This window comes from Scyliorhinus canicula, chromosome 6, assembly GCF_902713615.1.
Source record: "Scyliorhinus canicula chromosome 6, sScyCan1.1, whole genome shotgun sequence".
Taxonomy (NCBI): domain Eukaryota; kingdom Metazoa; phylum Chordata; class Chondrichthyes; order Carcharhiniformes; family Scyliorhinidae; genus Scyliorhinus; species Scyliorhinus canicula.
Window position 1 is genome coordinate 52,751,287 of NC_052151.1, and position 26,030 is coordinate 52,777,316.

The 26,030-nt window shown below is 42.2% G+C and overlaps 1 protein-coding gene across 1 annotated transcript in view; it reads right to left on the bottom strand.

Annotated features, from left to right (window-relative positions):
• Positions 1 to 26,030, bottom strand: part of LOC119967144 (hormonally up-regulated neu tumor-associated kinase homolog A) — a 66,382-nt gene that overhangs the window by 32,782 nt on the left and 7,570 nt on the right. The window contains exons 2-4 of the mRNA XM_038799289.1: positions 21,597 to 21,889; positions 13,495 to 13,550; positions 10,162 to 10,294 (exon numbers count right to left, since the gene is read on the bottom strand). Of these exons, the coding sequence (XP_038655217.1) occupies positions 10,162 to 10,294; positions 13,495 to 13,550; positions 21,597 to 21,889 (482 nt within the window). The remainder of the gene's footprint in view (positions 1 to 10,161; positions 10,295 to 13,494; positions 13,551 to 21,596; positions 21,890 to 26,030) is intronic.

Below are 26,030 nucleotides of genomic sequence, written 5' to 3' on the forward strand. Positions count from 1 at the left end.
TCGGGGAGGAAATATGGTGCAAAGGGGGGTAGACATTAATGGGGTCTTCAGGGACTTTTATGAGAAACTGTATCGGTCCGAACCCCTGGTGGAGGAGGGGGGGGATGGGGCACTTTTTGGACAGGCTGAGATTCCCGAGGGTGGAGGAGGGACAGGTGGAGGGACTGGGGGTGCCGGTTGAGCTGGAGGAGCTGGTCAAAGGGATAGGGAGCATGCAGTCGGGGAAGGCGCCGGGGCCGGATGGGTTCCCGGCTGAATTTTACAAGAAGTATGCAGACCTGTTGGGTCCCCTGTTGGTTAGGACCTTTACCGAGGCACGGGAAGGGGGGCTTTGCCCCCGACAATGTCTCGGGCACTGATCTCCCTGATTCTTAAGCAGGACAAGGATCCCCTGCAGTGTGGGTCATACAGGCCGATCTCACTTTTAAATGTGGACGCCAAGCTGTTGGCGTGGATCGCTCCAGTGCCGTGCTGGCCCCCTATAGGGGTCAGAATCACTGCTTGAATAAAATAATTTCAGAGCTGACCCAATAGAGATGTTCAGAATTCTGAACGGCTTTGATGGATGGAGACAGAATAAAGTTTCCTCTTGTGAATAAGAGGAAGGAAGTGTAGCTAGAGGTTATCAATGTGAAATAGTCACTAAGAAATTCAATAGTGAATTCAGAAAAACTTCTTCACCACAAGAGTATTGAGAATATGAATCTCACCACCATTGGGGTTGGTTGAAGCAAACAGTACAGATACATTAAAGGGCAAACTAGACATGCACATGAGGGAGAAGGGAACAGATGGACCTGGATTTTCAGGATGGCGGGGGTTCTCCAATCTATTGCAGTGACTGGAAGAAGAGCTGTCTGAGATGAAGTCCGAAGAAACAGTGACCCAGGTAAGTGTAAGGGGTCTGTGTGTGTGTGATTGGGGTCTTGGGAGCATAGGCTGGGGGGGGGGGGGGGGGGGGGGGGGGTCACTGGGCTTAAGTGTTCTGCACTCCCAGTCAGAAGGGAGTTTCTGATGGAGGTGCTCCTCCCCAATTCCACTTCCTGCCCGAGATCAACGTTGTTTTATTTTTGGATTTCCCGCACAGAGCTTCAATCTGCCACCAGCCGAAACATTGAGGCCGGATGAGAAAAGGTCCCTTAAGTAGCCATTAATTGGCCAGTTAAGGTCCTCATCTGGGATGTCAGACTTCTCACCTAAGGTGTAAAGTTACTGCTAAGTTGAGGCGGGTGAAAACCCAGAAGGAATCCCATCCCTGCAGTTTCTTGCTCCATCTCCTAGAAACCTACTATGTGTGCGTGTGTGTGGCAGGTGGGGGTAGGGGTGTAAACGTCTCACCATGGTTATAATGATAGACTAAAATGGAGAAAAATGTTAGGAAGCTCGAGTGGAGCTTTAAGCATGCACTACTTGGACTGAATATCGGGAATTGCTCCTATTGAGGAATTTCATATGAAAGCTTTAAGCATTTGTACGCCATTATCCTAGGGAGTAATTGTAAGGTACAAGATTATTCTGTGGTGAGGCTCTCTTTGTAAAATATTAAACAATGTTAAGTGTTCTTATGCTTGAATCTCAGAACATAACCTAATAGTCATGTGCATGTGTCGTCTTTCTTGTCCACTGTGACATCAATAGAAAAGCTGTGGAAATGACAGGAAACCATTTGGGAGAAGATCAGACTGATTGACAGATCAATGAGAATAGAAATTGGTGTTAATTATAATAATGAATAAAAATTTAACATTCCTCCACCTGTTATTTGAATACATGGATTAATGTCACCGTTGAGGTGTCTTGACTAGCGGAGTCATAATCTGGCAGCATGGATTGCCCACCCACATGATTTTCATTCTTTAATACGTTGACGATCTGCCTAGCCAGGTAACCACCCAAGTGGTGAAGAGGATAATTTATCCTGTCCAACTTTCAGCCATTATCATCTCCAACAAACGTGCCAGGAACAGTTGCTGAAGACTGATGTAATTGCTGCAAGCAGAATTATGCTGGAAATAGTACAAAACGGTGCATTTAACTTTCATAATTGCTGTTTGCAAGCAATCTGGGCAGACATTTTGTGAGAACAAAATTGTTTGATTCCCCGAGTCCGGACAGTACCTATGCAACTTGTGCAGCGATTCTCCATAATATCAACGGGGAACACTGATTCGGCGTGCAGATAACGGCCGTCAGATAAGGGCTGCCTGCTTCTGGAGAATCAATGTAACTCCAATTAGTGGCACCTGAAGTGGTGCTATGCAAATTATTTCCCCCCCACCATCACCCCCCCCCCCCCCCCCCCCCCCCCGCCCGCCTCCACACAAAACTCGGCTTTGCATTCAACTTCCTGCAGCTTGAGGTCACGAGACGTAGTTATTTGAATTTATGCTTCTGGCAGGATGTTTCACCTGATGGCACTGAACGTAGGAAATTCGGTAGATAAAATGGTTGGAAAATTAGGTGTCACATGTGTCAGAATTATTAGCATATTTTACAGGGAGATAAGGCCCTCTGCAAAGTCAAAATGTTATACCTGCAAGATTTCTATCCATTTATTGTGAATGGGTGGCAGGTCTCGTCCAGGAAGCCATATTTTTATAAGTGCGGCCTAGCTCAAAATATTTTACATTTTAAAATAAGTCTCAATTCAAGTAACAGGCCGAACCACTGAAGCTGAACTAAGAAATTAGTTGATTTGACCTATTTTCTCTGGAGTTTAAAGGAATAAAAAAAAATCTAATTGAATCTTCAAAAATTGTTGGAGGGTTTGAAAGGGTCGATGCTGAGAAGCTGTTTCTCCTCGCTGGAGAGTATATAAATATGTGTGTTAAGGAACCATCAGATGCCTCAAGATACTTTACAGCTAACAAAGCACTTTTTGAAGGGTAACTATAATGTGGGAAACAGGGCAGCCAATCTTCACACAGGAAACACTCACAAATAGCAATATAATAATGACCAGATAATCTATTTTTGTGATGTCAATTGAGGGATAGATATTGGCCAGGGCAAAAAAGACAATTCTCTGCTCTTCTTCAAATGGTGAGACGGCACCTCAGCAGGCACAGACAGCATTGATTTAGTGGGATACAAAATTGGTTGAATAATAGGAAGTAGAGAGTAATGGTGAACAGATATTTTTTGGTGGAGGGTGGTTTATAGTGGTGTGCCCCATAGGTCAGCACTGGAGCCCTTGCTTTTCCCGATATATATTAATTATCTAGACCGTGGTATATATGGGACGATAACAAAGTTTGCAGATGATACAAAACTTGGATGTTTTGTACAGTGAGAAGAAAATAATGTGGAGCTTCAAAAGTAGCCATGATGTGGAGATGCCGGCGTTGGACTGGGGTGAGCACAGTAAGAAGTCTTCCAACACCAGGTTAAAGTCCAACAGGTTTGTTTCAAACACGAGCTTTCGGAGTACTGCTCCTTCCTCAGGTGAATTCACCTGAGGAAGGAGTAGTGCTCCGAAAGCTCGTGTTTGAAACAAAGCTGTTGGACTTTAACCTGGTGTTGTAAGACTTCTTACTGAGCTTCAAAAGGACATAGCGTTAGGAAATCAAAGGCAATGTTTTTATTGGTAAACATTAGAAATACGGTATAGTTTAAGTCAGTTTAATTTAATGTGCCTGGAAGGGTAAAACCCATAGTTAGATTCATGGTGTTCGTATGTGTGTGGTTGGTTAAGTTCCAACTGTGTTTCTATTGTGCTAGGAGGGGCCTATGGTGTGAAGAATAAATAAAAGGCATAAGCATGTGAGGATTGCTTAGCAACTAGGGCTTTGTAAGAGAGAGAAGCTTTTAAGTTTTAATTTAGCTAATTTGATAGCAGTTGGAGACATGTAGTGAGCGAAAAGGCAGCTCTGACAGCTCTGCTAGAAGCAGTTGGTTTAGAAGGCGAGGGAGAAATCATCTCACTCCGCTTTGCAAGAAAAAAAGTCATACCACGAAGTAATGGTTAATAAAGCAAGTGCAGAGATCTGAGGAGCAGTTAGTTAAGGAAACTAGAGAAATTAAGAGATGTGTCCAAGAAGTCTGGAGTTAAGTTAACAAGAGACCATGGTAAGGTTCAGTAGAATCAAAGGAAGAGTAAACAAAAAGTGCTCTGAGTTAAAGAGACAATTGCAGTAACCAGATTTAAAGTGGGTCAACAGTCTTCAAAGGTAAAACAGACGTGTGATGCCATTTTAACACAATCTGGCAATCGAGCCTCAAAGCAACTGTGAGCAATTTGCACAGCAGTCAAGGGAAAGAAATCTTAAAGGGATTGGTGTGAAATCCTGGACTGAATTCTCTGTCAAAAGTGGAGCGGAAGCTTTGTTGAAAAGTTTCATTTGGAAAATCTGGTCTGGATTTCAGAATGCAAATCACCAAGCGAAAGCATTATAATTGTGAGAGAAGATTTTAAAGGGTTGGGAGTGGAGCTTGGGAATTCTCACATGGTAATCATCTGCGGGGATTCTGAGGTGACATCCACAAACATTCACTTGGGGTTCAGAGTGGACAATTCATTTGCCAACAGTCACCTTGCGTGTTTAAAATGGACTTAGTGTCAATGTGACCATTGTAGATTAAGATGCAATTTGAGTTTGCCTTAAAGCCTGCATGTAATTGTTAAGCTAGGGGGGGGGGGGGGGTAAAGGTGTATTATGTGATGATGCAACTTTTCATGTTTAATAAATGTTTTTTTCCTTGTTGTCACTCTGATTAGTGGCCCTGCGACCCTGTTACTCCACGTTTTAGAAACAAAAATGAAAGGTTCCTGTCCTTTGAGCCAGGGCTCCGTTCTGGAATCTTCCCATCATGACCGTTATGACATCAACTGGAATCACAACAGAAGTGGGAGCTCATGTGGGATTTCAAAAAGTGGATAAAAGATTATTGGATCCTGATTAGTAGTAATTTGTTGAGATATTTTGAAACGTGGACAGCAAGTTACTGGTTGCTGAATAGTATAATTTGTTCTGTGATTTATTGTTAAATGGTGGGATCTGTGAATCTTTAAAGAAAGAGTAATGGGGGACAGAGGTGCTGGATAAAAGGAATTGCATATATAATGGAGTGTATTGTACAGGTTAGAATCCAAAATAGCATTGGAAATTGTGAAGACTTTCCTAAAGATGGAAGATTTAACTCTGACTGGTTTACTGTAAGTAACCAAGCGTCTGTTAACTGACTTGGCAGATAAATTGGAGTTGATTACCTGCAGGGGTAAAGGAAGCTGAAAGATTGCAAATTGCAAATGTTGGACCAAGTATTCAAAAGTGAGAAAACTAAATTAGCTAAAAATGAAACAATTAGAATTAAAGAAAAATGGTAAAGAGAAAGAAATAGAAATTAAGAAAATTGAATTGGAGGCAAAAAAAAGAGAAAAAAATAGAACTGAGGAAATTTGAAATGCAGGAAGAAGAGCTTTACAAAGGGAATTGGAAATGAAGACTTTAGCAATAGCAGAAAGGGAAAAGGAGATAGAGAGGGAATTTTAGCTTAAGATGCTGGCAGGTAACAAAGAGGTTGAGGAAGGATGTAGTTCTAGATATGAACCTAGTGAGGAAATGTTTAAGTTTATAGAAACTCTTACAAAATTTGAGGAAAAGGATGTGGAAGCATTCTTTATTTATTTTCAAAAATTGACTAAACTGACAAAATGACCAAAAGAAATTTGGAGATTACTTTTACAAAAAACACTGGTAGATAGAGCTAATGAGGTGTATACATCATTGTTGGAGGAGGTATCTGTGGATTATGATGTAGTAAAGAAATGTATCCTTAGTATGTGTGAGTTGGTTCCTGAGGTGCACAGGCAGAAATTTTGAAACACAAGAAAACAGCCAGGACAAACTCATATAGAATTCGAGAGGGTGAAGCAAAATAGTTTGACCGTTGGATGCAGGCGTTAAAGGTAGAGAAAACATATGAAGCCCTTAGCGAGGTGATTCTTTTAAAAGAACTTAAAAATGTAAAGATTCATTACTTTGGTTATTAGGATGCATGTTGAGGACAAAAAGGTAAAAGTGCTATATAGGCAGCAGAGTTAGTTGATGATTATGAATTGGTCCAGAGAACCAAACATTTTTCTGTCATCCTTTTAAACATGAGAAGGATAGAAAGTGGGAAGGAGAAAAGAAAACAATAGTCAAGAAAGAGATGGAACAGTTGAGAATGGTCAAGAAATTTCACCTCAGATCAAAAAGGATGGAGCTGAGGATGGAAATAACATTTGGAGGCCTAATTGTAATAAAATGGGACATTTGAGGGCAGATTGTTGGAATCTAAATGGAAGACTAGTTGCAGTGGCAGGAAAGGAAGCATCTGAAAAAGAAATGGCTATTAAAGCTGTAGCAGTGGTGCAGGTTAAACATGCTCCTTCAGAATCAATGATAATGGGGGTTAGATCTCAAGATAGTTCAGAGAGTTATTTGAATGTGCTGGTGAAGGAAGTCAGGCTATAATAAAAATCTTTATTAGTGTCACAAGTAGGCTTACGTTAACACTGCAATGAAGTTACTGTGAAAATCCCCTAGTCGCCAAACTCCGGCGCCTGTTCAGGTACACTGAGGGAGAATTCAGAATGTCCAATGCACCTAACAGGACATCTTTCAGGACGTGTGGGAAGAAACTGGAGCTCCTGAAGACACAGTACTTCTGTAAATACAATCTATGAGTCATTTTGCTTCTCTGTAGGGGGTAAAGCAGTTGAGCGATCAGGAAAAGCAAATGAACTTAAAAGTCTCATCTTACTTTACAGAATTCAGGCTATGACCTTTATCATCCTTCAATTTTTCACCATGATCCCTTTCCACAAATCGCAAATGAAAATTCGACAAAAATACCAACACTTTCTGTATATTCTGTACAAACTGAAGAACTATCAGTAATCATTGGTGTTAAAAACAAGTCACACATGTCAGACTGTGACAGATAAGCTTGCTGGAGCAGGTTTGTTGAGAAGTTGAATCCGAGCGAGGTTTGTCAATCCTATCATTTCTTGAATGAGTTGGAGACATCTCTTATACTTTTACATGTTATTTACCACACAGAGTGAGCCAATAAAGGTCACGTTGTGCTAATTTGATTGTTCTTTTTGATGAAGTGACAAAGTGGGTTCATGTCACCTAAGTTCCACTTAACAGCATTGATAGCGAAGTTAAAGCCCATGAACAAAAGGGACAGTGACAGAGTAGGTTTGAGGTTGGTTGAATGAAAGGAAACAGAGTACTGGTGAATGTGGATTTTGGGACTGGAGCAAAGTTTATAAAGGGGTTCCCAAAGGGTGGGTCCACTGCTTTTCTTGATCCACATTAATGACATTAATTGCAGGGCGCCATTTCAAAGTTTTCAGATGAGATAAAACTTGGAAGTATTCCGAACCTTGTTGGTGATAGTGAGGGGCCTTAATAAAACACTGGTTCAGCCACAAATGGAATATTGGGCTGGATTTTCCGCTGGCGGGATGCTCCATTTAGCTGGCAGCTGGGGGTTTTCCGACGGCGTGGGGCTGCCCCACAATGGGAAACCCCATTGACCGGCAGGCGTAACGGAGCATCCCACCGGCATGCTGAACCAGAAATGTGGTGCAGCGGGGCGGAGAATCCAGCCCATTGTGTCCAGTTCTGGGCACTATAGGAGGGATGTGAAGATATTTGAGAGGCTGCAGAAAATATTTACGAGAATTGATCTGGACATGAAAGATTTCAGTTACATGGATAGATTGGTTAAATCGGGACTGTTCAGGCTAGAGAAGAGAAGGTTCAGCAAAGATTTCATCAAGGTGCTCACCTTTATGAGGCGCTGGACAGAGTAGATAGGGACAAACTGTTCCTATTTGTTCAAGGGTCAAGAACCAGAGGATGGAATTGAATAGAATCCCTACAATGCAGAAGGAGGCCAACTGGCCCATTAGGTCTGTACCGACCCTCTGAAAGAGCAACCCACCTTGGTCCAATCCGCCACTCTATCCCCATAACCCCATCTGACCTGCACATCTTTGGATGCTAAGAGGCAATTTAATATGGCCAATCCACCTAACCTGTACATCTTTGGACTGTGCGCGGAAACCGGAGCATCGGGGAGAATCCCATGCAGCCACAGGGAGAATGTGCAAACTCTACACAGACAGTGATCCCAAGGCCGGGATCGAACCGGGTCTCTGCCGTTGTGAGGTAGCCATGCTAACCACTAGTGATTGGTGACTAGCAAAAGACCCAGAGATTACATGAGGAAAAAAAATCCCTTTTCACTACCTGTGTTAAAGGGTGGAAGCAAACCTAATTGGAGTCTCTCAAAAAGGAACTGGATAATTATCTGTGGAGTAAAGGTTTGGGCTACCAGGAAAAGGCAGGGGTGTGGGACTAGCTGAATTGCTCCCAAATTGCGCCTGCAGAGACCTTGCACAACCACGGTGGGCCGAATGACCTCCGTCTATGATGTAATTTATTATTCCATGAAGGAGTTGTGAAATCCAATGATCAGAAATTTCAGCTTTTTAAAATGTTATCATGACATGTGGGCAACACAGGCAAGACTGACATTTATTGCTCATCCCAAATTGCCCTATGAGGCCATCTCAGAGGGCATTTTGTGGGTCTGGAGTCACAGGTAGGCCAAATTTCCATCCCTGAAGGAAATTAGTGAACCAAAGGCTTTTTACAACAACACTATTGAGACTACCTTTCATTTTTATTTACATTCCAGCAGCTGCCATGGTGGGATTTGAACCCATGTCCACAGCGCATTAGCCTGGGTCTGCAGATTACTAGCCCAGTGACATTAACACTTTGTCACCATCCCACCATAACATCTGACTGCATCTGTTTCACGCTGTCTGAATCCTTTTTAAAATACCTCTTTAATGGAAAATACAGCAGCTGGATTAGTAATTGTTTTGAAACCAGACTCGTAACTTTAGGATAAGGGAACAAACCAGGTACTGCAGATCTTAGAAATCTGACACAAGATGACAGAAGCACTCAGTTAAGTCACGCATGGCAGCATCTTTGGAGAACCAGTTATGGGTGCAATTTTAACATCAAAAGGAGTTAAGTGATTTCTGTTGTGAATAAGAGGAAGTGAAATAGTTTAGCTCCTTTTAATGTGGTGAGGAGCTGTAAATAAGCAAGATAGTTTATAAACATTGTGGTTAGCATCAAAGCAAATTAAGAGTGAAGGAAAAGATAGATAAACAATCCACTAAGCATCTGTCTCTGGACTAATACAACTGTCAATCAGTGGCTAGTAAATGTATTGCTGTGTGAAATTGAATGAAAGTTTTGCATTTCAAAGGTTGTCAAGAGATTTGATGGCCATTCAATTAGACTTGGCTTAGATGGAAGCTGCTAACACTTGTAATAGCCGGTGCTTTAATCACTTTTGTTTGAGGCAGCAGATGTGAAGGAAAGATAAGTGACAATGCAATGATCTTTCGACCATAAGACAGAGGAGCAGAATTAGGCCGCTCGGCCATCGAGTCTGCTCTGCCATTCAATCATGGTTGATATTTTTCTCATACCCATTCTCCAGCCTTCTCCCCATAACCCTTGATCTCCTTTCACAATGCTGCCTGGACTGCTCTTCAGCTTTCAGGCAGGGATGACTGATAAGGGTCTCTGATGGCTGTAACTGATGGGGGGTTGGGGGACTTGGTGGGGTCAGTGGGGAGGGGGGAATCATCCTCATGCATGCGTGTTCCGGACAGGATTATTCGTTATTCCCATGGTGGGGTGGGGTGGGGAGTGGGGGGCGTGGGGAGAGAAGGGGGCGCAGGATTTGCATTGTGGGAGGGAAGGGGGCCTGCCGCTGGATCTTGGGGATTAGGTTGCCTGCTCGAAACGGCAGCCTGATGCCGGGATTCCAACGGAATCTAACAAGCTCTCCACCTTGCATAGGCTAAGGACACAGACTCACACCAGGGCCCCGTTTACAGCGCCAGCAGACACCAGTCACGATTCTCCGCTGGCGGGAGCATTCAGTCTCCAGATCGGAGAGTCCAGGCTCACTTCTCAAGGCCTTTGAAAATTTAGTACCATAAATCAGTACAAGATTGTTTTAGACATTGAAATATATTAAATTGCACCAATTGCAATGGGGATGCACAAAAACATCCTGTAGTCCAATATAGATTTAATTCTTAGCTGTCACTCCTAATCTAATACTTACATTGACCAGACATCCACCTTGGGACCATATTTCTTATGGGCCAGTAGCTCTGGGGCAGCATAGGCGGGACTCCCACACTGTGTGTTCAGTAACTCCTGGCTGTCATTCTTTAGGGTGTTGCTCAATCCAAAATCTACATTGAAGAAAAAACAAAAGATGGAATGAATACGAAAAAAGTTACCTAACAGTTCAATAGGTGCACAAGTGTGGACCTTATTTTTTATTCATGAACTTTTGAAACTCCTAATCCCTTTCCTCTCTTGGAGGTTTGATTTTTTTGTTGGTTTGGTTCCACAGGTATCAGGCACCTTCCACAGTGGAAGGTTACAAATGATGTGTTCAGCTTTCTGATTTGCACCATGAAAGGCCTTAGTTTAGATGGAAAGATTGAAAAGAGGGCACAAGCAAGAATAGTCTTCAATTATTCTTCCTCGCAACCGCATTAAACCCTGAATGGTGCCTGAACAGTAAAATGGCCTCCATTACTTTGTTTATGAAACATAAGGAATAGAAGCAGGAGTAGGTTATTCGGTCCTTCAAGCCTACTCCCCCATCCAATAAGATCATAGCTGATTTGATTGTGGCCTCAAGTCCACTTTACTGTCTGTCCCTTATAATTCTTTACTCTCTTGAAGATCAAAAATCTCAACCTAGAACATATTCAATGACTCGGGCTCGACTGCTCTCTGAGGTAGAGAATTCAAAAAGGCTAACGATTCTGAGAAGAAATTCCTCCTCATCTGCATCTTAAATGGGAGATCCTAATTTGGCAATTGTGCCCCCTAGTTTTAGATTCCAAGAGGGGAAACATGCTCTCAGCATCTACAATCCAAAGAAGTGGAGGTCAGGTTGGCTGGCCATGCTGTATTACCCCTTGGTGTCCAAAGATATGTCTGATGTGGAGATGCTGGCGTTGGACTGGTGTGGGCACAGTAAGGAGTCTTACAAAGGTGTGTAGGTTAGGTTAAGGGATTATTTGGATTGGGAAGCAGAGTGGGTTTGGGTGGACTGCTCTTTCAGAGGGCCTGTGCAAACTTGATGGGCCAAATGACCTCCATTGGCACTGTGGGGATTCTATGATTCTACATTGTCAAGCCCGGCAGGATCTTAAATGCTTCAATAAGATCACCTCTCATTCTTCTAAACGCCAATGAGTTCAGGCCAAACCTGATGCACCTTTCCTTATAAGACAACCTCATCAGCCTGTGAATGAACCAAGTGAACCTTCTCTGAACTTCCTCCAGTCCAAGTCTATGTCCTACACAAAGAGGCAGAAACTGCATGCAGTACGCAAGATGTGGTGTCACCGATACCCTATACAGTTAAAGCCACACTTCCTTACTTTTATATTTCATCTGCCTTGCAATAACGGATTATTATAAGGGAACTATACCCTTGACACCCTTTTTGAATAAACTTCAATTAATTTTGGAATCCTACTTTTCTTGTTAAACATTTTTTGAATGCATTTATATAATGTGGTGACATTTACATGTCAAATACAGAAATAGACTGCTCTGAAAATCTTTTACACTGATCTTGGCCAGGAGACAGGATGACAACATACATATATATATATATATATCAAGAATATATATAGCCCCATCAGCCTTGCTGTTTTATAATTTCTTTTTCTATATTTCAAAATGGATAACACTGAGCTGATAGAAAGGCTGTAGGTAGCTACATGCTGTACGTTTTTGAGCAGTTTGAAAATGAACAAATGCTAACACCTCACACCCCCTGGCATGTACCACTCCTTGCATCATATAAACATTCCAGCCAAGCCAACACAATCGATCAGCAGACGATAATAAGGGAAAAATACTGCGATTGCTGGAAATCTGAAATAAAAATGAAAATGCTGGCAAAACCCAGCAGGTCTGGCACCATCTGTGGAGAGAGAAACTGAGTCAATATTTTGAGTCCATATGATTCTCTTTAGCAGTGTCACATGGACTCAAGACGTTAACTCCGTTTCTGTCTCCACAGATGCTGTTGGATTTGCAGCAGATGAGATGTCTTTCCCCCCCAGCTAAGGACAAAGGCAGCTGTTTGTCCTAATCTCCGATGTAGTGCTAATGGCCCCCATTGTTACCTTCTCCAAAACATTAAAACATTTTTTTAGAGTACCCAATTAATTTTTTCCAATTAAAGGGCAATTTAGCGTGGCCAATCCATCAACCCTGCACATCATTGGGTTGTGGGGGAAAAGCACACGCAAACATGGGGAGATTGTGCAAATTCCACATGGACAGTGACCCAGAGCCGGGATCAAGCCTGGGTCCTCGCGCCGTGAGGCAGCAGTGCTAATACCTGCTCCAAAACATAATGGGTTTCAATCATGCATCTTGCTAGCCGAGTAACTCAACACAAAACAACACTGCCATATGACCGAGACTCTGTCTGAACTCCTTTCATTATAAAGTCATTGAATTTATCTTCAATCACTGTTTGACCTCAGAAGTGAAGCAGGACCCGAGGCATGTAACCTATCTCTGCTATTGTTTTACCATTGAGCAGGTAACAACAGAATGAGCTCTGTCTATATTAATTGCCTGGCCCTCATCTATACTGTGAACTACTGGAACAATGGGTCTTCTGAATTTATGCCTTCAAGACTAATTCACCTCTATGTGCCTTCTGCCATTGTGGAAGTCCTTGCTTCTGGAAAGACAGACAACCCTGCAATAACAAGATGACTACCCTCTGAAGGTTAAGCCATTGGTCTTTTAATTCCAGAATCTGGACTCATGTAAAACCAGAACTCTTATTTTTATCGTGGCCCTGCCTATACCCCATTTTTTCCCTTATCCCTCCTTTACTGTATGAATGCACAAGGGGAGGACGTTGCAAAATCCCTTTCCCACATTTTGTTTGTGTTTGTAAAATAAACCAACCCTCTTATTTTATCTCACCTCCAGTTTGTTGTGGGATTATTAATAGAGGTTTAGAACACTCAGAGTCAGGGTTGTTTAAATTGACCCACTTTCTGTCTGTAACACATTCAATAATTTTGGCTTCTGATGATAATGTCAGATCAATGATATTAGTTTGGCTCAGTTGAAAACTTCCCTGATTTTTGTTTCCATTGAAGTCAATTGGGTGTGGCATTTATTGGGAGGCTGACATACATTGCACATTTTACACCATTGTTTAATGTCAGAATTACCATTATTGTGTTTGAATTGAATTCCTTTCCCTGCCATTTAAATGGTGGTTGCAAGCAATTTATTATAAATGCGGAGCAAGTGATTTCTAATCAAGAAGTATATTCAGGATCACTAGTTTCTAATGATTACTCTATTTTGTGTTACAATTACCAATACTTACCAACAATTTTGATGTTATTATTTTCATCAAGGAGGAAGTTTTCAATTTTCAGGTCCCTTGAGAAAATGAAAGGAACTTATTTTTTAAAAATGCAATCATTTCATCTGACATTTTACATTTAAACTGAGTTTGATTGAATTGTTCAATGCTCTTTGATTTTTTTTGTCTCTTGATTCCTCTCAGGTGTAAATAAGATGCACCAGTGGATCGACAACCTTCTGACCTTTTTAGGATCAGGAGAAGAGTCATATTTCTCTCAAAATGTTAATTCAGTTTCTCCCTGCACGCATGCTGCCCAACCTGCTAAGTTTTTCCAGCACTTTCTGTTTTTATTTCAGGAGAAAATTTGCTTTTCCAATTTTCTCTCACGGTGTTCTGAGGCACAATGGGAACATCACAGCCATTATGGAGGTACGGGTCGTATTAAAAGGCTGCTCTCAAGGACACTGCTGCCCCTGGTGTACAGGAATAAAAATACCCCCTTCCTTAAGGGGATCAGGGAAGAGTATCCCAAAAGCTGAATCCCAGTCATCAGTCATCGTCAGGCTCCATTCCCAACTGGTGAAACCCAGGCCCGGACCAAAAGTAAACTCAGCGTGGGAGTTCCATGCCAAGGCCACACTCCTTCTGTCAAGTAGCCTTGGCCTAAACATTTGTGGGTTGTTAATCCCAATTTATGATGGAATGTGCAGGCAGAGAATTTCCACCACCGACCCTGGTTAGATCGGGGTGAAGTTCCCTTTGAGCTGCAAGAAATCTGTGCTGCTAGAGACACCTTGGGCTCCCACCAGTGCAGGAGACGGTGGCATAGTGGTACCGTCACTGGACTAGTAATCCATAGACCCAGAAAAATGATCTGGGAACCTGGGTTTGAATCCCACCATGGCAGGTGATGGATTTAAACTCAATAAAATGTCTGGAATTTAAAAAAAAGTCGAATGAAGACAATTGTCGATTGTCATAAAAACCCATCTGGCTCACTAATGTCCTTACTTGCCTCTTAAGGAAAATTAGGGATGGACAATAAATGCTGGCACAGTCTGCGTCTTCCACGTCCAAGTCCCATGAGTCATAGACTGGGCATTTCCACTATTCAGGCCAGCAGGATCTTCCAGAGCCACTGACGGTGCATCCGAGATGCGGGCTTCCCTGTGGTGAGGGATGCATTCAATGAGAATCTCCATTGACAAAGGCAGGCCAAGAATATCCACCAGTCAATAGTGGGCTGCTTTCATTGCAGGTTGCGCAAAACGTCCTGCCCATAGTGTCACGGAATTCTGCATCACAAAAAGAGGCCTTTCAACCCGTTGTGTCTCTATCAGGCATCAAGCAGCCATCTAGTCTTATCCAATTTCCAGCAATTGGTCTGTAGCCTGGTATGCTATAGCATTTCAACTACTCAGCTAAATGCTTCAGAAATTTTATAAGGTTTCCCTCTACCCCCCTTTCAGGCAGTGTGCACCAGATTTTCACCACCCTCTGGCTAAAAAAGTATTTCCTTGAAACCCCTCAAAAACTCCTACCACTTACCGTAAATCTATATCCTCTTGCTATTGCTCCTCCACAAGGGTTAGCTTCCTTCCTATCTACGTCCTCCATAATTTTGTACACCTCGAACAGATCTCCCCTCAACCCTTCCCTGCTCCAAGGAAAATAGTCCCAGCCTAACCAGCCCCTCTTAATAGATGAAACGCTCCAGCACAGGCAATTTCCCGGTAAATCTCCTATTCACCCTCTCCTGAGCAATCACATCCTTCCTATAGTGTGGCAATGAGAACTGCATACAGTAGTTTAGCTGTGGCGTAACAAGCATTTTATACAGGTTCATCAGAACCTTCGTACTTTTATATTCTATGCCTCGGTAATAAAGACAAGTATCTCATATGCTACAGCATGAAAATGAAATGAATGAAAATCGCTTATTGTCACAGAAGGCTTCAAATGAAGTTACTGTGAAAAGCCCCTAGTCGCCACATTCCGGTGCCTGTTTTGGGAGGCTGGTATGGGAATTGAACCGTGCAGCTGGCCTACCTTGGTCTGCTTTCAAAGCCAGCGATTTAGCCCTGTGCTGTATGCTGAGTACAACAGAATGTTAACATGGAATAGAGAGTCGAAGTTAGATTAAGCAGGTTGATCAAAAAGGAAATGACACCCACTGATTCAAAATGAATGACTTTCTCCCTAGTGCCATTGCTGGTAGGGTGTTCAAGATTTTATGCTGGATGATTATACATTTAGAATCAGAGAATTTTACTGTACAGAAGGGGGCCATTTAATCCATCATATCTGTGCCCGCTCTTTAAAAGAGTTTCCTAATTTACTCCCACAACCCAGCATTTTACCCATTACAATACAAATTAGTCCTCTTCAAACACATGTCTAATTACTTTTTGAAAGTTGCTGTGGAATTTTATTTGCTACCCTTTCTGGTAGTACGTTCCAAATCCATTGCGAAAACACACCTTTTAATTTCCCCACTAGTTCTTTTGTCAATTATTTTAAATCCATGCCCACTGGTTACAGACCCACTTGCCAGAGTAATAGTTTCTCCAATTTGATTAAAACCCCTGATATATTTAAATATCTCTCCCTTGATCTTTTCTGTTTAAGGAGAACACACCCAGCTTCTCTAATCTGTGCAGACAACTGAAATCACTTATCCCTGGTATAATTGTCATTATTTATCCAGATAAATCATCTGATGGATTGGATGGGAATTGTTTATTGTCATGTGTACTGAGGTACAGTGAAAAGTATTTTTCTGTGAGCAGCTCAAACAGATCATTTATGAAAAGAAAATTACATAAAAAGAAAATACATAATAGGGCAACACAAGGTCCAAAATGGAAATGTATCCACTTCTTCCCAAATCTCCTCACTTTTTACTCTTTCTGAGGCTTTGAACTCCATCCTAAAGTGTAGTTCCCAGAATTGGTATTCCAACTAAGCCTTAACCATTGACTTATGACTATTGAGCATGACTTCCTTCTTTTTTTTTCTCAATGACTCTATTTGCAAAGTTAAGATTTTAATATTTCTTCTTTCATGATGCAGACATAGCTGACAAGGTCAGGATTTGTTCCCATTTCTAATTGCCTTTGAGAAGGTGGTGGTGAGCTGTCTTCTTTAACCGCTCCAGTCCATGTTGTGGAGCTACATCCACTGTGCTGTTAGGGAGGGAGTTCCAGGATTTTGACCCAGCAACAGTGAAGGGGCGGCGATATATATCCAAGTCAAGATGGTAAGTTGCTGGGAAGAGAAATTGCAGGTGGTGGTGTTTCCATGCATCTGCTGCTCCTGTCCTTCCAGATGATGGAGCCACGGGTTTGGAAGGGGCTGTCAAAGGAGTCTTGGTGAGTTGGTGCTGTTCCTGTGCATCAGTGGTGGAGGACGAATTAGAATTTAAGGTGATGCATAGGGTGCCAATTAAGCAGGCTGCTTTGTCTTGGATGGTGTTGAGCTTCTTGAGTGTTTCTGGGATGGCACTGATCCAGGTAAGTGGAGAATATTCCATCACACTCCTGACTTGGGCCTGTAGATGGTGAACAGGCTTTGGGGACAGGAAGAAGTCTTACAAGATCATGTTAAAGTCCAACAGGTTTATTTGAAATCACTAGCTTTCGGAGCGTAGCTCCTTCATCAGAACTCACCTTGATCTTGCAGCCAGGCTCCCAGTGCAGCTCAGATAAGCATGCTGGAAGGTACGTATATTACTACACCAGGTCCTGTCCTTTGCAGACAGAAGAAACATGTGCACACATTGTTCGTTTTCCAATTAGGCAAAATAGGTGACAGTTCATTCCCGGGTTCTTTCCCCAGGTCAATGCTTGACCAATCACTGTCAATCTGCCTGGCTTGAATTTAAACAAAACTTGGCAGTTAACTGAAAGCAAAATATTGCTAATGCTGAAAATCTGAAATAAAATGCTGGAAAAACACAGCAGGCCTGGTACCATCTGTAGGGAGAGAAACAGAGTTTAAATGTCAAGTCTGTCTGGTCCAGTTTGGTTTCTGTTCGTTGGTAATCCCCAGCATGTTGATAGCGGGGCCTTCTGTGATGGTAATGCCAGTAGTCATTTGGTACACAGAACGTGAGCATTTCTGAAAAAAGACACATGCTCAAAGTCATACAGATTCGAAACACAAACGAGTGACGTAGTAAATCAATTTCAGTGTCGATGCGATGATAGGAATGTAGTCTGTATGTCCCAAAGACTGATGGATCGTAACAAACAGCATATCCCTTCAACTGTTTGCAACACGCAAAGTACTGATCGTAGCCAACCAGCCCATTCTTGCAAAACTCAAAACATTGACTGGGATTTCCAGCACCCCCACATGATGGGTTCCCCCATGGGCGACCCATTCAAATCTCCGTTGACTTCATTGGGAGTGGATTATCTCACTGGTGGGAGGGACCAGGACATCCTGCCCATAGTTCCCAACATCAAATGTTATTCCGTGATTGGACAACATTTACTAAACTGTCCGGAGTATCTGAATAATGATACTGACAACCAATTTAAGATTATCAGTCAGGCTCAGTGTGGTTCACTTACGTGTGCTAGAAGTTATATATTAATACATAGAAACATGCATAATAAATAGAAGCCGGAGTGGACCATTCGGCCCTTCGAGCCTGCTCCGCCATTCATCATGATCATTAAATTCAATACGTTGATCCCACCTTTCCCCCATATCCCTTGATCCCTTTAGCCCCAAGCGCTCTCTAATTCCTTCTTGAAAACACAACATTTTGGCCTCAACTACTTTCTGTGGTAGTGAATTCCACAGATTCATCATTCTCCGGGTGAAGAAATTTCTCCTCATCTCAGTCCTAAAAGGTTTACCCATTATTTTCAACTGTGATCCCTGGTTCTGGACTCCCCAACGATTGTGAACATTCTTTCTGAATCTACCCTGATGAATCCTGTTAGAATTTTATAAGTTTCTATTATGATCCCCACTCACTCTTCTAAACCCCAATAAATATAATCCTAACCGACTTAGTCTCTGTTCATATGACAGACCCACCATCCCAGGAATCAGCCTGATAAACCTTTGCTGCACTCCCTCTGTATCAAGAACATCCTTTCTCAGATAAGGACGCCAGAATTGCACACAATATTCCAGGTGTGACCTGACCAACTTCCTGCAGAATTGCAGTAAAACATTCTTATTCCGATACTCAAATCCTCTTGCTATGAAGGCCAACACGCCGTTAGCCTTCTTTACTGCCCGCTGTTCCTGCGCACTTACTTTCATCAACTGATGCACAAAGATGCTAAGATCTTGCTGAGTATCCACCCATCTCTCTCAATTTACACCCATTCAAGTAATAATGTGCCTTCATATTTTTGCTAACAAAGTAGAAAACCTTACATTTATCCACATTATACTACATCTGCCATGCATGGGCCACTCACTCAGCCTGTCCAAATCACGCTGAAGCATCTCTGCACCTTCCTCACAGCTTACCCACCCAACCAACTTTGTATCATCCAAATTATCAATACATAATATACAGCACCTTTTCTTTTGTAGGAACATGTACACACATTATGCCCTTTTCAATTAAACTAAATAGATGGCAACCATTTCCTGGTTCATTCACTAAGGGAACACCTTAACCAATCAGAGTCAACGTGCCTGGTTTGAATTGAAACAAAGATTGACAATTAACTGCCAGGTATCAGTCAAATGGTGCATTCTCTACGGCAATACCTGTACCTATGAGAGTCCTTGCCAGCCAATCAGCACTCTCTTTTCATGCAATATCAATTGTTGTTTCTTTTACAATTTGATATCTTTGTGAATGTCCTGATGGGTTCAAGATAAAAATGTTCAACAGCATGTATCTTTTTTCAGCAAAACTCAATGGTAATGCCATTAAATGTCAAAGGGAAGTTGGTTTGATTCTGTCTTGTTGAGGACAGCGTTATGGTGCCAGTTGGTGTTGTAACTGGACAGGTCGGTCCCAAAATGGAACTCTGGCTCAAAAGACTGTAACCTTTACTATTTTAATAAAATGTAAAGGAACAGAGTCACAGGACCACAAGTTAGTTTGAACAACAAGAAAACAACATTTATTGAACATGACAAATTGGGTTATTGTACAATACTCCTTTACACTCCCCTTATCTTAACATACTACATCTCCGATTTTATGGTTAAAACAGATTACAAAGTACGTCTTAAACTACAATGGTCTCAGAAACACAAAGTCCCTTTAAACATACAGATTGGCTGTGATCAAATACACACTCTGCTCTGAACCCAAGTTTGTGTCTGTGGATTTCTTCGCAGAATTGCCCCAGATGAAATGTGTCTCACTAATTTGCACAGAAATAAAATCCATCAAAATCTTACTATGTCATAAATTAGGATTAATAAGAAATAAGGACTATTTTCTAATTTGGCAGTGATATTAGCCATTCAACAGCATGTGCAGGGCAATCTTACAACCATTTAAATTACTTGCCTACTGCACACTCCCAAATTTCCCTTTGGCAGGATGGAATCTAAACAAACCCTGTTGTTTAAAGTTTGACGTGATAAATAGCTCCAGAACTGAGACAGGATGGATAACCATGACAGCACACAGGTATAGAAAAGCAGGAACTGATTCTGTGGATGGACAGTGTTACAAGAACAAAAGTAGTTTTAAAGGATTTATATTTGTATTGGGAAACATTAGAAATAAGGTATAGTTTTAGGTGTGTTTAGTTTAGTGTTTCTGTGCCTGGAAGGATAAAACCTATTTGTACGTGTAGGGATTAATTAAGTTCCAACTGTCTTTCTATTGTGCTTAGAGAGGGCTGTGGTATGAAAAATAAATAAAAGGCATAAGCATGTGGGGGTTCCTTAGCAACTGGAGACCCTTGTAAGGACAAAATAAAGCTTTTAAGTTTTAGATTAGGTAATTTAAGAGCAATTGAAGACAGGTTCTTGGAGAGTGAACATTTTTCAACTCCACCAGAAGAAAGACTGGATAGGATGGGAGATGCAAAGAGCAGGCTTCCTAAAGCGCATATTACAATCCAGATAACCTGGGAATTGAGACAGAAAGAACATTTATCAGACATAAAGTTAAGAGAACAGAAAACAAGGTATTGTTCAGAAGAATTCAGGGAAGAGTAAACAAAGTACTGAATTAAAGCAACAATCGCAATAATGAAATTTAAAGTGGCACACAAACATCAGAGGGAGATGAAACGTTTATGTAATTTTAATACAATTGTAAAATAATCTTTATTAGTGTCACAAGTAGGCTTACATTAACACTGCAATGAAGTTGCTGTAAAAATTCCCTAGTCACCACACTCCGGCGCCTGTTCAGGTACACTGAGGGAGAATTCAGAATGTCTAATTTACCTAGCAAACTCGTCTTTCAGGACTTGTGGGAGGAAATCGGAACACCTGGAGGAAACACACGCAGACACGGGGAGAACGTGCAGACTCTGCACAGACAATGACCCAAGCCGGGAATTGAACCTGCAACCCTGATGCTGTGAAGCAACAGTGCTAACCACTGTACCATCGTGCCGCCTTTGAGAAAGGCTAACAAGGCAAAGAATTACATTATGAATGGTAGGACCGTGGATCGCATAAAAGATCAGAGGGACCTTGGAGTGCATAACCACAGGCCACAAAGTGGCTGGGCAGATAGGTAAGGTGGTTAAGAATCAAAAGTCAAAGCAATTGTGAGAAGTTTGTACAACATCAAAACAAAGAAATCCTAAAAAGCTTGGTGTGAAATCCTGGACTGGCTTCGCTGGTAAAAGTGCAGAGGAAGTTCTGTTGAAAGTGTCATATGTAAAACCTGTATTTTGGAATGCAAATCATCAAGAGAAAGCATTATTAAGAGAAGATTTTGAGCTAAGTTTTGGGAGTGGAGTTTGGAAACTCATGTGAAAATCATCTGGGGGATTCTGAGAAGAAAACCACAGACACCAACTTGGGTTCAGAGTGGAGTGTGTACTTGACTACAAGTCAAAAAATGAAAGTTGCAGTCATGTGAGCCAGGGTTCGATTCTGGAATTTAACCGTCCAGTTATAACATCAACTGGGATCATAACAACAGGAAACAATTCCAATTCTACCTGTGTACTATTGCGTGACGATGGAGATGTTCAACTGCTGACAAGATCTGCCTGGTGTATTTTCTCACTTCTCTTTCTTCCAGCTTCTTCTTTTCACAAATTCTATCCATAAGGTCTCCCCCCTGGCACAACTCCATTGCCATGTAGTAGGAGTTCTCTGTCTCCAGTGTTTCAAAGAGCTGCACGATGTTTGGGTGCTTGATCATTTGGTGGATGCGGGGCTCTCTCTTCATGTTCTTCTGTACATAGGTGTCCTGCTTTGCTTTTTTCTTGTCAATCACTTTGATAGCTACCTGTGAAATAAATCACCAAATCAAATTAGTGGATGCTTCCAGATTTTGGCGAAGCAATGTGATTATTCATTGCCTGTTCTACAGACATAAAACAGATGTCTAAGAGTCCAATATGGTGGGTGACATGTGTGTGCTCATTTCTTTGCCAAAGGTCGACTACCTGTCATTTTGCATCCAGCTGCTCAGTTAGTCTCCTAAGAAAATGAAATCGCTTATTGTCACAAGTAGACTTCAAATGAAGTTACTGTGAAAAGTCCCTAGTCGCCACATTCCGGCGCCTGTTCAGGGAGGCTGGTACAGGAATTGAACCGTGCTGCTGGCCTGCCTTGGTCTGCTTTAAAAGCCAGCGATTTAGCCTAGTGTGCTAAACCAGCCCCTAAACCCCTTTGGAGACATTTTTAAATATTTTAATATTAGAGTTCAGGCTCCTTGCTTGTTAACGGTCCCATTTGTGGAATCGATTGCCAATCAAGACCTTTCTCAGCACATTATGCTTCTTGTCAGTGCAGGACAGATTTTATCTGCTTTATAAAGTGTTTTATTCAAGCTATGCAAGGTCCAACAGTCTTCCTTCAGGGCTGAGGATGAGTGGGGGCAGTGAAGAAAAGAGGAGCATCTGGAAGAGAGAGTGGGAGGGCAACGTGCAGGAGGCCACCCCCACAATGGGTCTTCAGGTAGCACTTTTCGTACCATGATGTTACCAAGCATACCATGATGTTACTGAGGAGATGGTCTTGCAGCCACATTGCCTGCTGCGGTCCCAATTTGAACGCACAATCAGGACACGGACTGCACTGCTTAGAACTATCAAGGTCACCTTGACCATTAACTATTCTACAATGGGTTCATTACAGGCCACTGGATTCATTAGTGACATACTGCATTTTGTTGTGCCCTGCCAAAACAGGGTGGTCACTGAGTTTCTTTGCACGGAAGAGAATCTCCTTCTCATTCTCAATGGATACAGTGAAGCATGACAAGAGGGTACCAGGCTTCACCCACATTGTAAGGTTTCTTCAGGGTCCAAAACAAGGTGTCAAAAACATTCCCCATCGCCAGCCTGGCAATAGGAGAATGCAGGAGTTAGACGATAAGACCATAAGGAATAGGAACAGGAACAGGTGTTCAGCTCCTCAATCATGCTCCGCCTTTCAGTAAAATCATGGCTGATCCGGCGTTCCTCGTGCCCACTTTCCTGCCCTTTCCCTTAACCCTCGATTCTCTTATTGATCAAAAATCTATCTATCTCAGCATTAAATACACACAAGGTCCCTGCCCCCGCCGCTCTCTGCGCAAGGTGTTCCAACAACTCACAACCCTCTGAGAGAACAAATTCCTCATGTCAATTTTAGATTTAGATTTATTGTCACGTGTAGAGATACAGTGACAAGTATTGTTCTGCGTGCAGTCCAGTCAGATGGTTCCATCCATGAAAACATAGGACATACATAAATATACAATGTAAACACAGACATCAGGTGAAGCATACAGAGTGTAGTGCTACAAAGTAGAGAAGATGCATAGAGACATCAGTGTAGTCTGTAACAGGGCCATTCAGGAGTCTGCTAACAGCGGGGATGAAGCTGTTTTTGACTCTGTTGGTGCGTGTTCTCAGACTTACGTATCTTCTGCCCGATGGAAAAGGTTAAAAGAGAGAATAACCCAGGTGGAAGGGGTCTTTGATTATGCTGCCCACTTTCCCAAGGCAGCGGGAGGTGTAGACAAAGTCAATGGATGGGAAGCCCTGCAGAAGAGAACCTGACCAGTTCCTGAATGGGTAATATCTAAACGTCCCAGTTGTGAGTCTTGGGACAATTGTAATCATTAGTGAAGATAAGAATCGCATGAGTGGTGTATTTGATTGAAGTATATAATAAAATTGTATTGAATCATAACTTACAGTGTAGAATGTTTGTTTGATATATAAACTGTTTGACCTCTTGTACAGAGACCAAGAGGGTCAACACAACTATCCCAGAACTGAACACACGTCTTTTTCGAGTTTCTTTCCTATCTCCCCATTGGCTGTTTCCGAGCTCATCTTGTCCATAAGATCCATGTCTGTTCCTTCAATTCTTTTGCACTAAACCAATGGCTACTCAACCTCCCTCCTCATCCCCATGTTAACTGACATTGTTAATGATGTGGAGATGCCTGTGTTGGACAGGGGTGAGCACAGTAAGAAGTCTTACAACACCAGGTTAAAGTCCAACAGGTTTGTTTCAAACTAGCTTTCGAAGCACTGCTCCTTCCTCAGGTGAAGGAAGGAGGAAGGAGCAGTGCTCCAAAAGCTAGTGTTTGAAACAAACATGTTGGACTTTAATCTGGTGTTGTAAGACTTCTTACTGGACATTGTTAATGGTTCTCTTTTTTCAGGTGCTGTTCTTCTCTCCCTTAAATCTACTTTCCTCACCCCCCGTGTCTTCAAAACGTCCTGCCACCACAAAACTTGTAAGCTACCGTCCTACCTTCAACCTCCCTTTCCTCACCAAAGACCTTGAACTTGTTGTTGCCTCCCAAATCCAACCCCATCTTTCACTTGTTTTGAATCCCTCCAATAGGTTTTCAGCCATTGCCGCAGTGCCAAAGTCACAAATGATATCCCATGTGACTGACAAAGTTAACCTTCTCTCTTCATCCTTCTTGACTTGTCTGCAACCTCTGACCACACCATTCTCCTCCAGTGGTCAGGGACTGCATCACCTGGTTCTATTCTCACCAATCTAATCAGAGTTAGAGAATTGCCATCAATCCCACACCTCTCTTCCCACACCCAGTCCATTACCTCCAGTGACCCCAAAAATCTACTCTTGGCCACTTTCTTACCCCAAGACGACTAAGGAACAAAGGGACAGGGGTAGGCATTCAGCCCTCGATTCTGCTCCGTCATTCAAGGAAATCATGGCTGATCTGTGACCTAATTCCATATATCTGTCTTTGGCCCATATCTCTTAATACCTTTTCTCAACAAAAGTTTATCAGATTTAAAATTAACAACTGATCCGGCATAAATTGCTATTTGTAGAAGAGAGTTCCAAACCTCTATCATCCTTTGTGCATAGAAGTGCTTTATAACAACTCTCCTGAATGGTCTGTCCCGAACGTTTAGACTATGTCCCCTTGTTCTAAAATCTCCAACCAGTGGAAACAGTTTATCTTTATCTACCCTGTCTTTTCCTGTTAATATCTTGGAGATTTCAATCAAATCACTCCTTTACTTTCTAAATTCTAGAGAAAACAGGCCCAATTTCTATAATCTCTCTTCATAACTTAACCCTTGAAGCCCAGGTATAATTTTGTAAACCTACGTTGCACTCCCTCGAAGGCCAAAATATCCTTCCTGAGGTCTGATGCCCAGCTCTGCTCACAGTACTCCAAGTGGGATCGTACCAGGATTTTGTCAAGGTGCAACATGAATTCTGCATCCTTATATCCCAGTCCTCTCGCTATAAAGGCCAGCATTCGATTAGCCTTCTTGATTACTTTCTACACTTGTTTGTCACATTTTAAAGAGCTATGCACCCCCAAATCTCTTTGAACATCATCTGAAAGCACACTGTTAGTTTACACATTTCCACTGATGACAGCCAACCCCAGCGTATTACCATCTCTCTCATCTCCTCCAGTGTTGTTAAACTATCAGACTGCTTATCCGACATCCAGTACTGGATGAGAAGAAAGTCCATCAAATTAACCTTCTGAAAGACTGAAGTCTTGTCTTTGCTTCTCACTACATACACCACTCCTAGCTACCACCTCCATCCTTCTGCTTGGCAACTCTGAGAGTAAACCAGACATTTTGTAACCTTGGTGTCGTATTGGATCTCCAGGTGAGCTTCCGACCACGCATTGTGCCTCCACCGTGACTGCCCATTTCCAGTTCTGTAACAATGCCTATCTTCATCCCTGCCTCATCTTACTTTCTGCTGCAATCCTCATTCATGTATTTATTACCTATTGACTATTCCAATGCACTCCTGCAGGCATTGCAAGTTCTACCCTCCATAAACCTGAGGTTAGCGAAAGCTTCTCTGCCCATGTCCTAAGTTGCACTAAGTCCTGTTCCCCCATCACTCCTGTGCCCGCTAACTGACATTGGCTTTCGGAGAGGCAATGCCTTGATTTTAACATTCTCATTTGT